This window comes from Mustelus asterias, chromosome 22 (assembly GCF_964213995.1).
Source record: "Mustelus asterias chromosome 22, sMusAst1.hap1.1, whole genome shotgun sequence".
Classification (NCBI taxonomy): Eukaryota; Metazoa; Chordata; class Chondrichthyes; order Carcharhiniformes; family Triakidae; genus Mustelus; species Mustelus asterias.
In genome coordinates, this window is record NC_135822.1 from 61854588 (window position 1) to 61867547 (window position 12960).

The 12960-nt window shown below is 42.7% G+C and overlaps 1 protein-coding gene across 1 annotated transcript; it reads right to left on the reverse strand.

The window, feature by feature from the left end:
• Window positions 1-11766: 11766 nt before the first annotated feature.
• On the reverse strand, window positions 11767-12607 carry LOC144509782 (transcriptional and immune response regulator-like). The gene has a single exon (XM_078238567.1). It carries the CDS (start codon window positions 12546-12548, stop codon window positions 12228-12230), a length of 321 nt encoding a protein of 106 aa, XP_078094693.1. The 5' UTR covers window positions 12549-12607; the 3' UTR covers window positions 11767-12227.
• Window positions 12608-12960: the final 353 nt, after the last annotated feature.

Genomic DNA, 12960 nt, shown 5'->3' on the forward strand with positions numbered 1-12960 from the left:
GATCGGAATGTTCCTTAAAGGCCCAAGGCCACAATTGGAAAATGACTAAGTGAGAATTGTAAGTGAAAATGAGTGTCATTTTTAAACTTTGCTGTGTGTGCTGTCATGTTTTGCAAGCTCCAAATCTCCCAGTTATTTTTGCCAAGCAGCTGAATTTAATGGCAGTTTTCATTATACTGGAATAATTAATCATGATGAGGATCTAATGACCTGCTTTCCAATGTCTACGACCATTGAGTGTGAGATAAAAATCATTATATACTTGGGCTATTTTAGGCTTTAGCATAGCTGCACTTATTTGACCCCAGCACATGGGGAAGAATGCTGAGGCTCAGTAGTAAATGACAACTTATCTTTACAGCCTCTTACTTATGAGAATAGGCTCTCAAGGATTAGGTCCATTTAATTTAGAATAACAGATTCAGAGAGGTCGGATTTTTCAAGTCATGAATGGATTTGATTCGGTCAAGTTGGGTAAGTATCTGCGTCACATCGGCACGGTAAGACAGAGCGACATGCACATAAAATCTTTGGGTAAACTGTTAGTTTGGAAACCGAGAAGTCTTTCTTTTCACGGAGATCTTTGGAACAGATTAGGCAAACATTCCATGGATATAAATTCATTCTGACCCTTTAAAAGGCAACTTGACCCCAAGTTCCTGTGTGAAGAAAACAAATCCAGATGTAGATGGTAAGCTATTCATGCGTCTTCTGAAATAATGCTGGATTGATTTATGGACTTCAAGAGCAAGTACCTGAGTGTTTGGTGAATTTGCGTTAGTTTTTGTTTTGCTTTTCCAAGTAAAGGACTGGATGAATGGCTGTATAAATCTGCAATGGTCTTTTCCAGTCCTCATTTTCATACATATGTTAGTGTGTTTCGAAGATTAATGTAGAGCACAACTTCTTCATAGAGTGCTGAATTCCTCTCTGCATATGCTCTGAATATTTTAACAGTGAGCTATTTAAAAAAGAGAGACAGGCCAACAATTGCAATGGGTTTACCAGGAAAACCAGAGTGACAGGCTTCCAAATGTACCATGTAAACCAAACATGTTGCAACACTGCAGTCCAGAAGGGATCTCTTGTGCAACACTCTGTGTCTCTAATTGTTCACAGCAGCTTCCAGTCACAGATGGGAAGAAATGTCACATTTGCATCAAATCAGCTTGTCACAGCAGGCATCAGAACAGGGAATATGTTTAATTTGATGGCTGCAATATTACACTTACATACAGTCTGTGCAATGCAACAGTGAAATGGAATAGCATCACACTGGCTTTTAAGTAAGATTAGCATCTGGCACTTGTTCTGAAATATAGTAGCTTGTCAGGGAAGTCATGTTATTGTAGTAACAATATTCCGAGTATAAATGTCCTGAAATGGTTGACTTGCGAAATAACAGCCAAATTTTATTAATGGTCACAAAAATCTGTGAACTTTGCACCATTTGACAAAGCAAGGTTTGCTCTTCCACAGGATGAAAGAACTCATTGGAGGTCGTCGTGTCCAAAATCATGGCAAGACTCAAAGGTTAATTACTGCACTTGATGCTATCAAAATGCAACTTGCATAGTAATTAATGTAACACTTTGTTCCATCAGCATCAATAAAATGTAAAAGCATCTTCAAATAAATGCAAGAGAGGACCTGAAGCTCATAATTATTTCTTGCTCTTTAATAGTAGTTTAACCTCTGCCCCTCTCTGCTGCACACACACAAACTTCCCCTCCCTTTCAAAACCACCCAGTTCCTGAAAATATTCACTCTTAGCCTCTCTGTCCTTGCAAATTACCACGCCATCTTCTACATTCCTTTCCTCTCCACAGTTCGCGAATGTGCTGTTACCTCCCAGATGTTTGTGGAGCTTTCTGACAACTCCATTTGAATCTCTGCAATTAGATTTTCACCTCTGTCATCGTTCCAAAACATCCTTAACCAAAGGTACAAATGGCATTCTCTATGACTGGGGTACATTATCACACCTTGCCCTCTTCAACCATTCTTTAGTCTGTGCCATGGAAGACCACCTCCTCATCTCCACTGTCCCATTGAATGGGGTGGCTCTTTCCTCTTTTCGGCCAAAGCCAGAACATCGCCAGAAGTGCTTCCCTTCCATTTCCAATTCTGCATCTGTAGCTATCCTTGAGTTCCCTCGCCTACCTGCTACCTCTTGGACTCAGAGTTGAGGGTGTTACCAACTGAGCGAAGTCTGACATTAAAGTCAGATATATGAATATTTGAGAGAGCATTATGATGGAAACATAATGTAGCAAAAAGAATTACAGTAGAAGTGTGATGTATTAGCAATGCATTAAATGGTGACTTCCAAAGTATTAAGTTATACTACCGATTTTGGTGAGAACCTCAATTTATGGAAGAATGCAATGCCAAGAGAAACAGAAACACTCTTTACAAGTTTCATGGAAAATGTATCTACTTAATTTATGAACCAGTTGAGTTGAAATAATTTTTACTGAGTCTTAACATTGGATTATCATTTGAGATGTCTCTTAAATATTGTCATGTCCATTTCATGTAAATTTTCCCTTGGTCGATGCTATTTACAGTTTTCAAAATGTTTTGTTACTTGACTAAATTCCCACATTATCCTTCATTTTCAGGTTGACATTCAGTTGCATTTATGAAAAAGATTAAGATGTTGAATTGAAAATTACACAGGATTTTTATCAGACATTTCACAGGAAACTCCAGCATGACCGCCAAAATCTTTCAGAATGTCATGCTCATATTTCAGAATTTACAATGTGTTTAAAGACTGCTGAAGACCGTGATGCTTGAATATAAAACTGGTTGTATAGTCAAGGGCATTGAAAATATATTGAAGATTGTCCCCGAGGAGTGACAAAGAATTGGGGAATACATACGTTTACATTTTTTACAAATTGCTTTTCGAAAGCACCATTCATGACCAGAGGATGTCTCAAAGCACTTTGCATCTGATGAGGCATTTTTGAAGTGTTTTACTGTTGTAATGTGAGAAACTTTGCAGTCAATTTCTGCACAGCGAGCTCCCACAAATTGCAATGTGACAACAATCAGATAATCTATTTTTAAGTGATGCTGATTGAGGGATAGATATTGGCAAGGACAACAGGAGGGGCCCTGTTGCCGTCCGATGGTGGAGGTCCCCAGTGGAGGTCCCTCTACGGAGGGATCCTCCCCCACTATTTTGGGGACCTGGGGTGGGGGATGGTGCATGCAGCAGTTCCACACAATCGTAGATTGTACTGGTTCATGGGCTCCCAAGAGACATGCCCTTTTTGTAATCTTGCAGAGTCCTTGAACCATGTCTATGTAGAATGTTATAGACTGCACCCCCTTCATAGTTAATTAAAAAAAACTTTTGTTGATGTTTTGTTGGCACTTCAGTCCCACGCTCCTGATCTATGGGCACCCAGTGTGGAGGGGAGCGGGGAAGGCGGGGAGGACCTCCTCGTGAACCTGCTCCTGGGCCTGGCTAAACTTGTCATAAACAGGTCCAGGCAGTGGGTGACCAAGGGGGTCGTCCGACCCGGCTGTCTGCCCCTTTACTGCAGCGATATTCGCGGCTGGGTGTCCCTGGAGAGGGAGCATGCGGAGTCCGAGGGCACTGTTGATGTCTTCCTTGCCCGCTGGGAACTGCAGAGGCAGTTATCGACCCTTTTAATCACATTTTTGTTTGATGTTTTAAGTTTCCTTTCTACTTTGTCTTTCGTTTCGGGCGGCTCCCTTTTAATTTGTCCCTCAGTTAATATGACTTAGTTTAATTGTTTTGTCAAAAAGATTGACTGCGGGAGGATCTCCCTTGCTCCTCTTCAAAATAATGCCATGGGATCTTTTACATCCACATGGCAAAGCAGATAGGGCCTGAATCTATTGTCCCATTCAAAAGACGGCACCTCTGATGATGCAGCATTCCTTGAGTACTGCACTGGAGCATCAGCATAGATTTTTGACCCATATCCTTCTCACTCAAGAGGTAAGCATGTTACTAACTGTGCCTTGGCTGGGACCATGCGTCATTAAATTAAATGCTGTTTGAAACTCAAATGATAGAAAACCACATCAACACCACAGTCTGAGCTCAGCAATTGGGTTTGAAACCACCAAATGCTGTCAATTTCTAAGTTGATTCTGCATTCCATCTGCAACTAACCCGGTTTACAAACCGTTGTTTGTGAGAAAGATGGACCAAGCTTCGTATTAATGCTAAACATGGAAGGCAAACATTCCCTGAAGGGAGAGCTTCGACCTAGACTGGAATTATATATCATCCAGTGATGCTGCAAACGGCACAAGTATCTGCTGAAGTGATCTCACCGCACTTGGTTTCACAGTGCTTTGGGATCAGAATCATGATCCAGCTCTTCCCATAGTTTACATGAAGCTGAAGCCACTTTGCATTGATGCAAAATTGGTAGCATGGCTAAATGGAAGATTCATTTTTGCACTTGCAATTACCGACTCGCCACGCCCATCGGCTGGCGGGATGCAGCGGTAAGATCGGCCCCATGGATTCTCATGGCTCATTTCAGATATTCTTTCATGGGATGTGGACATTGTTCGCCTGGCTAGTTTTTGTTGCCCATCTCTAATTTCCCTCGAACTGAGTGGCTAGGCCGTTTCAGAGAGTTAAGAGCCAACCGCATGGTTGTGGCTCTGAAGTCACATGTAGGCCAGAGCAGGTAAGGAAGGCAGATTTCCTTCCCTAAAGGACATTAGTGAACCAGATAGGTTTTTATAACAATCGATGATAGTTTCGTGGTCACCATTACTGAGACAAATTTACAATTCAAAATACATTTTTAATTAATTGCTACTGCCCTGCTGTCGGGGCGCGATTTGAACACACGTCCCCAAAAACATGCTCAATCATTGAGTACATTTAGTAGAGTGAAATGCCCATTTAAATTGTCCTACTTTAAGTTATTCTGCTATGAAGTCACAGAGTTTTTAGGACTGGTATTCCTAACTTGCGTCCTCAATTCCAATTGAATGCTGTTTTGCGTTGTCATTGTGCATTGTTTCACATCAATGTTGGGTCCCCTGACCCAACCTGCAAGTGGGAACCAGGGCATTTGTTCGCATTTGAGGGAATCTCATTTTTCTTCAGAAAACTCGGAAGTGAAATTCTCAATGAATAATATCTAAACCAACTGTTTTGGTTTTAAGCTGAGGCTCATTTCTGTGCAGCAAAGACCTATTTCTTGACTGGTTTTAATTTTGGAGTCTTGGATGTACCTGCTATGGAGCTTTACCTCAGATGAAGCAGGGAGGTCATTTTAACGTCATTTTAAGAGAGGGGTATTTGCTACTGTACATAGGTAAAATGGCTTTCCTTGTCTCAGGGCTTAACAAGCAGTTGAAATTAGTAGAGCGTTGGGCTGCCCCTTTACATTAGTGAGGACAATCCATGGTAACGCCGACATAAAGTACACCAAGTGTCGCACCTTCAAGTACAGGTTAGGTAAGTTGGACTAGCAGCACTATTATGGATATATATGGAAAGACACATGGTTGTTAGACTGAAGACCAAAATCCACCACCTTCGTTTGACGTCATCCAAGCAAAAGCCAGAAGCCTGGATGTTGAGAATGAGCAGGGTGAGAGATCTCAGTGGGAAAGTTTCAATGCTACTCTGAAAAGGTTTGAGCATTTCAAGAGACCTGCAGAATGTTAAAGTGATTAGTGACATGGTGAGCGCCAATACAGAAACGGTTAATGAATTAGCTACCTATTTGAAGAGAATCATTGAAAAATATGTCTCTAACTTTGATGAGACGGAGCCTTATTGGAAGCTCCTGCCACATCGTCAATGCAGCTATAGAGTCAACAAGCTGAAGAGCACACCAAAACATCAGGCCCTTGAATTTTGTCAAAAGCTTCCAACTCATGGAAGAAGCAATGGAAATCTTCAGAGGATGATCCAAATAGAGACCACAGTGCCAAAGTGAATGATTTAACATTTAACGATCTGCCATTTAAGAGGCATCTCGACATACATCAGGGAATAGAGGGATGAGGACCACGTAGAGGCAAAATGTCTTAAGTTTAGAAAAGCGTTGTGAGTTGGCGCAGGCTTGATGGGCCAAAGGGCCTGTTCCTGTGCTGTACTGTTCTTTGTTCTTTGAAGAGTGATCAAAGTAACTGCTAACCGGCAAAAAAGAACAGCAGGAAACACAATAAAAAGGAAGCCATCAAACAGACTTTGCATAAATTTTTCAAGACTGTTGATAATCCTAGCCCTTTGTCTCATTAACTCCATCAGGACTTGGATGATCAACCCATGTTCCCTTCAATTCAAAACCAAAATCACTCTAACTTCAGTCATTGAGCTACTGTATGCATGAGATGCTTGAGTCTGTGCTTACTCAGAATGTATAGGAGAAAATGGGCCTTTCACTGCCCACATATGGAAAACAATGGTCCTCTTCCAACCAGTTCCCACATCACAGCATCTCCTCCTGTCTCTTAATATCTGTATGGACCATTAGCCATACATTGCTCTTGATGAAGGCAGACATAGGTGTCAAAATTCATCATCGCCACCAACATACCAACTTAGCCTTCAACCAAATGGGGGCATGAGCATTTGAGGGCCATGATCTCAAACCCGAGGCAAAGGTCACTGGGCAGCAGTGATATCCACTTTCCTCCCTTTGTTCATGAGACTTCAACGACCTGCAGCAGGCAGCTCAAAGCACCACTGGCGGTATCTTCAATAGATCCTCCGAATCCAAGTGACAAGAAAGATGGGCTTTTCCCAAGCTTAACACACTCAACTTTGGGCTAATCACGAAGTCGCCTCCACTGATACACTCTCGGGATGTCTCCAAAGCATCCTGAAGAGGTCAAACATCTCCACTGCCTCATGGTGGCCAACCAGAATGCAAGAAGATTCATTCAGAGAGGCACCAAACGCAGGAAGATGTTGTCAGGAACCTGCAGTGGAGAGAGTATAAGTACCTCCAAACAACTCATCGAACTGACCATTACAGCAACACCTGACCCAGATGAGTTGGAGTCTGCAGATCGTGCACTGGACGTATAAGTGATCCCAAAACCCATCAATTCAGAGTGGAAGAAAACCACTCCTGAACCCAAGGGACTGCCTAAGAAGAGAGATGTCAACTTGTACAGTGGTTTATCAGGCTGGGAAAGGTCCACAAGAACCTAACTCTGCTGTAATGTTTATTCCTGGTGGAACCTGTGATTAATTTCATGTTGTTTCACTCATTTTACAGAATGTAAGTATTGCTTTTAATGAGGAATTACTGTACTGAGAAAAATAGATTCTTGGACTTTAAGGAATCGAGGGGTATGGATAGAAAATTGGAGATAGAACGGCAATGCAGACCCGAAGGGCCATGTGCCTGTCGCTATTCCTTATGTGAGTATTGATGCACCATCAATAGAGCAAAGACTAGTTTGTATGCAAGAACAAATAGGCTTTTATTAGCAAAAGACTTGGAGCACACCCATGCCGATGAACTGGTCCAGACTGAGGCAGGGGGGTGGGGAGCAGTCGCCTTTATACCTGGACCAGAGGGGGGCGGAGTCTCGGGTCGGGCTGGCAGGGATGTGTCCAGGCATGTCACATATACAGGTAATAAGCGAACAGTGGTTTACCACAAGTATCCATCAAAATAGTTGAGTATGAAGGATAAACTGGGAAGCAAAAGGCAGCATTACATGTACCGTTCAATTAGGATAAATCCTAACAGTGGCAACGCATTCTGAAAATGATACTCAGCAAAAATATTCATGTACGTGATAAAAGTTCCACACGACATTTATTTAGTTCAAGAACACGGATCGTTGTGCTTGTACTCCCTAATTATTTTTCTACCAACTTAGGCCGCCACCTTTTGGAGGATTGTGCATTGACGGTTTGAAGTTAAAATCTATCAACAATAATACCATTCCTTAGAAAATTCAGACCCATTACCGACTGAAATGCTACAGCCTACGGTTGGCCAGCACATGTATCATTTTGAAAAATGATGTTCAGCCCTCTCTCAACGGGTTTGCAAGTTTGCAGTCGGAATAGCTGCAATAAATTAAGGGGGCTGTTTGGTTGTGACAATAAATATTTTCCTGCTCCTGTGTCGACAGATTTGAATGATCAGCACATAGGCTTGGTCAGAACTGTTCTCTGTTCAACATTTAATCCTGATCAAATGGTCGTGAATGTTCAAAATGTTGTTCAGTCCAGAATGCAAGTGACCTGTGTTTACAGACAAGTCTTTATCAGCTGCTACTATTTGCGGTCATATTTTGTAGCTATGTACTTGTACCTGAAATAACGTTACGATCCTCCGACATCAAAAATGGGGACAAGTGGCTTTATTGGTTACATTAATTGCTCCTATAGTTGCATTAATGAGACCTGTATATTAGATCAACGGAAACACTACAATGTTTCATCTTAAATGGGTCACACTGTTACAGTTGCAGAACAGGGACCCTGATGAGTATTTATACTGTACATTCATAACGTGTATTAACTATTATTTTGGTCCTCTGCGTACTCCCATGTGATACTCCACCAGGCTTGCAATGAATTATCAGGTAACATCACAAAATTAAACTAAGTGTGAGGACGTTGATCTGACATCGTTTCCCGAATCAGCAAACCTCTCTCTCATCAGCTTCCCTGATCTGGTCACAAATTAGACAACATTTGCTTATTGGCATTATAAACGCATGATGCTCAAAGCCAACACAGAACGGCATTCATAGAAAGACTGCAAAAAGAAAACATTCTACCCCTGTTTATTGGAAACAGTTGCCTGATGGGAATTACTGCAGCACTAAAATGAAATTTTTCTCGCTAATTGGCATAGACTAAAATTATGGCTGTACTTGTGAAATGAGAACATCTCTCCCCATAATAGTGTTGAGAATATAAAAGTGACAGGTCAGACAAATGACTTGTTTCATTTTACCAAAAATGCATGAGATTCGTGAAAGTCTTAATCAAATGCTGATAAGGTCCTGATAACATATGTCCACAACCTTAAAAACTGAACAGCACAGCTGAACAGAACCACTCCTCGCCAAAACTGGGTTAGACTATTCAACCATTGTGGTTCCTGACAGTGGAGCCTGCTTCATGGTGGCACAAGGTAACTCATGTTTAATAATTTTGTGTTTACTTCCTGCTGTTCTTGGGAGTTTTGCCACTGCAGTTTCTCATAGCATGGCAACATTATTCAGATAGCACCATCAAATCCGATTTTTAGGTGGGTATTTTTACAATAATGTAACTCCCTGGTCCTTTAACAAAATATAGCTGGATCACAGAGCCATTTGTTAAAGTTCTAAACTGAACCCTGAAATCAGTTGCAGCTGACTCGCTGACAGCAAACCCATTTTCCCACTTTATAAAAATACACTTTCTCAACTGGGTGTAATTAAATTATACACACAATTGTGACTGTGGAATTATATAGCTGCATGCTCGCATAAATGAGATTGTCATCACTTCAGGAAGTGTAGTGGAGGACATGTCCCTGTCGACATCAATGGGGATGAAGTGTAAATGGTCGAGAGCTTCAAGCTTCGAGGTGTCCAGATCACTAAACAACCTGTCCTGGTCCCTCCACACTGATGCTATTGTTAAGAAAGCCCACCAATGTCTCTACTTTCTCAGGAGGCTAAGAAAATTTGGCGCGTCTGCTACAATTCTCACCAACTTTTACAGATGCATCATAGAAAGCATCCTTTCTGGATGTGTCACTGCTTGGTGTGACTCCTGCTCTGCCCAAGATGGCAGGAAACTACAAAGGGTGGTGAACGAAGCCCAGCCCATCATCAAACCAGCCTCCAAACCATTGACTCTGTCTACATTTCCCACTGCCTCGGAAAAGCAGCCAGCATAATTAAGGACTCCACACAACTGGACATACTCTCTTCCACCTTCTTCCATCAGGAAAAAGATACAAAGTATGAGGTCAAGAACCAACCGACTCAAGAGCAGCTTCTTTCCTGCTGCCGTCAGACTTCTGAATGGACCTACTTCGCATTAAGTTGACCTTTCTCTGCACCCTACCTATGACTGTAACACTTTATTCTGCACCCTCTCCTCTATGTATGGTATGCTTTGTCTGTATAGTGCACAAGAAACAATACTTTTCACTGTATACTAATATGTGTGAAAATAATAAATCAAATCAAATAATTCTGGAAACAATTCTCATATTGGTTGCCTCACTAGTAATGTGAGTCCTTTATAGTAATGGAGATTTTATTGAAGTCTGAATACTCAGAAAAAACAATATTGTGATACTACTGTCCCAACCATGTTCTTGTAATGTGCATTGCCTCGCACTGGGTTTATGTTGATTTTTTTTATATTTCTCTTTGGGTGGCACAGTGGTTAGCACTGCTACCCCACAGCGCCAGGAACCTAGATTCGATTCCTTGCTGGGTGGGATTGTGGTCCGTGCAGGCTCGATGGGCCGAATGACGTCCTTCTGCACTGTAGGGATTCTATGATATGCTACCTCCATGAAAGTCTGAACTCAGGCATGCACAGAACGCTTTGGCAGTTTAGGAAACTGATGTTGAAGCTGCTTTAATAAGAGGCGGGGCGGGGTGGTCTTTTGAATTGGGATCGTCATCGTTGCTAGATGCAGAAAACTGATCCGAGGTTTAAATTTCATTGAAACGGTTCCTTATTGGAACAATCTTTGGTTTGAAGGACTTTGACGTCTGTTCAAGCGCCTTGCTTTCGAAGTGAACAAACTTCCTCCAATGGAAATTTCAGGTGTTCAAGATTCAGCAACTCGAGTGCGCTGTGATATGACTCTTGATAGTGATTAGATTTTTAATTATTCTTGGACTTTTTTTTATTTTAATAACGGTTTGCCATGGTAAATTGAGGACAGTGCGTTTGTGGTGGTTTGGTAAACCACAGGCTTGTCATCTCTTACCCTTTTCCCGCAGCACATTTCAAGGGGGTTGGGGGAAGGGGGGGTGGGGGAAGGTGAAGATAAGGAGCCGGTCAGATACCCTGAAGTTGCTCGACCTCATTCTCGAAGTTGTCCTAGAAACTACTTGATCTGTCTCCATTCAGTTCTTCATTAGAATGGCCATTTCATTGCTGCTTTGTCATGGGCAAGCTTTGATTTTCATTTGGGAAAACTCTCACACAATACACTGGTAAATGTTTACAGCGCAGAAAGCCATTCGGCCCATCATGACCACTCCGGCCAACGAAGGTCTGACTACACTATTTTCCAGCGCTTGGCTCATAGCCCTGGAGGTTGGGGCAGCGCAAGTGAATATCTAAATACTTGTTAAATGTTAGCAGGGTTTCTTACTCAGCCACTCCCATCAGGCAGTGAGTTCCAGGCTCCCACCACCACCCTCTGGGTGAAAAGGTTTCTCAACTCCCCTCTTAGCCATCTGCTTCTGACCTTAAATCTACACCCCTTTTTGAGTACCCTTCCCAAGCCTGAACAAGAAATGCACTTTGCACATAACGCGCTTGAAGAGAAATGGTCGAGGTTTTCTGGAAACTTGGCTGAGATACTCTGAAAGTTATTGTGCCCTCCAGTATGTTTATGAGCAGCTCCTCGTGTTGAGGAACCACACCACCCCTCTAAAATTCACTTTGCTTTTAACCTTGCCGTGTCAAATTTATATTTTGAAAAGTGCAATGGGAGAAGTGAACAAGGACCACAAAGTGACTCAAGAAACGTCCAACACGTAAATCTTAGTTTCCAACATTTATTGCGTTGTAAAATCATTCACATTGTTCACAAAAAAAAATAGCTTTGAGGCAGCAGTGGTAAATTCTGTCAATAAATAGGCATTGTTTTTTCCCGCGCCCCAGTCCTTTATAAAAGTTATCAGGACACAGTCACAAATCCCCTTCCTCCTCTGAAGAGGCCGGCGAGGTAATACAACAGTTTCTTTTTTTTTGTCCTCCCGGTTTTAACACGAGCATCAAAACGTCCCGGAGGCTATGAACGGGGCCCTTGAACGGGTTGCTCGAAGTCACGCATCTGTAAGATGCAAATCGCAAAAGTCTCTGCGCACTTTGCAACAAATGTGCACCATTCTTCACTCACCATCAGAACTCATCACAAGTCCTTTAACAGTGTGAGCGGACGCGATCAGGACGGGGCAGTGCGCTGACTTCAATGCGAACAGCACCGTCTTTGCCCTCTTTCAGACCAGTGAAACATGTCAAGTCTCCTCCTTCATCCTTCCCTCTATCTCAGGATGGAGAAAACTTTGGGCGATTCGCTGCCAATGCGAAAGAGCTGCATGAATTTCATCCTCTTCCTCAGTTTGAGCGCCACCAGGGATCTGGTGATCTGCTCGCTGTCCTGGTTTGTGGCGATGATCCGCGCTCTCTCCTCGGCCCTCTTGTCCCCGGAGCGCTCGAACAGGCGCTGCAGGGCGGCCTGGTTGACAGACTCGAAGATGTTGGCCGCCGCTCTCTTGCGGTGGTCGCTGTCGAAGCTCTGCCCGGACACCAGCTGAGGGCTGACTCGGTGCGAAAAGGACTCGCTCTCCAGTGTCCTGTTCATGCTTGCTGGGAGTGGGGGGGAAGAGTGTTTTTCCTTGAAACAAAACAAGCCCGTGCTAGTCCTGGTGCAGACTGTAACCTTCAGCCGGCCAGATCCTGATATTTATAGAGGATCCGAGACTTGGGGAGGACTCCAGAGGAGTCTGGAGGGATCACCTCGACACAATCCTGGCGCCCTTTGAAATCTCCACCCTCCCGGTCCTTGTATGCAGCTAAATTTAAACCACTTCGGAGTTCACTTTGAATTCACAACTTGCATTGAAGTTTTTTTTTAACTAAGTCAGAGTTTGCTTCGTCCCAAGGCAGATCTTTTCAGCCAGTTTTATTTTAAATAAATATATGATACAGTTTTAAAAACAAATGCTTTCAAAACTGAAGATGAGAATAGTTCTCTAAGCAAATCCTTCGGATGA

Bases quoted from the DNA above. Each gene is read 5' to 3' on its own strand.
- LOC144509782 (XM_078238567.1), bottom strand. From the start codon at position 12,548: ATGAACAGGACACTGGAGAGCGAGTCCTTTTCGCACCGAGTCAGCCCT.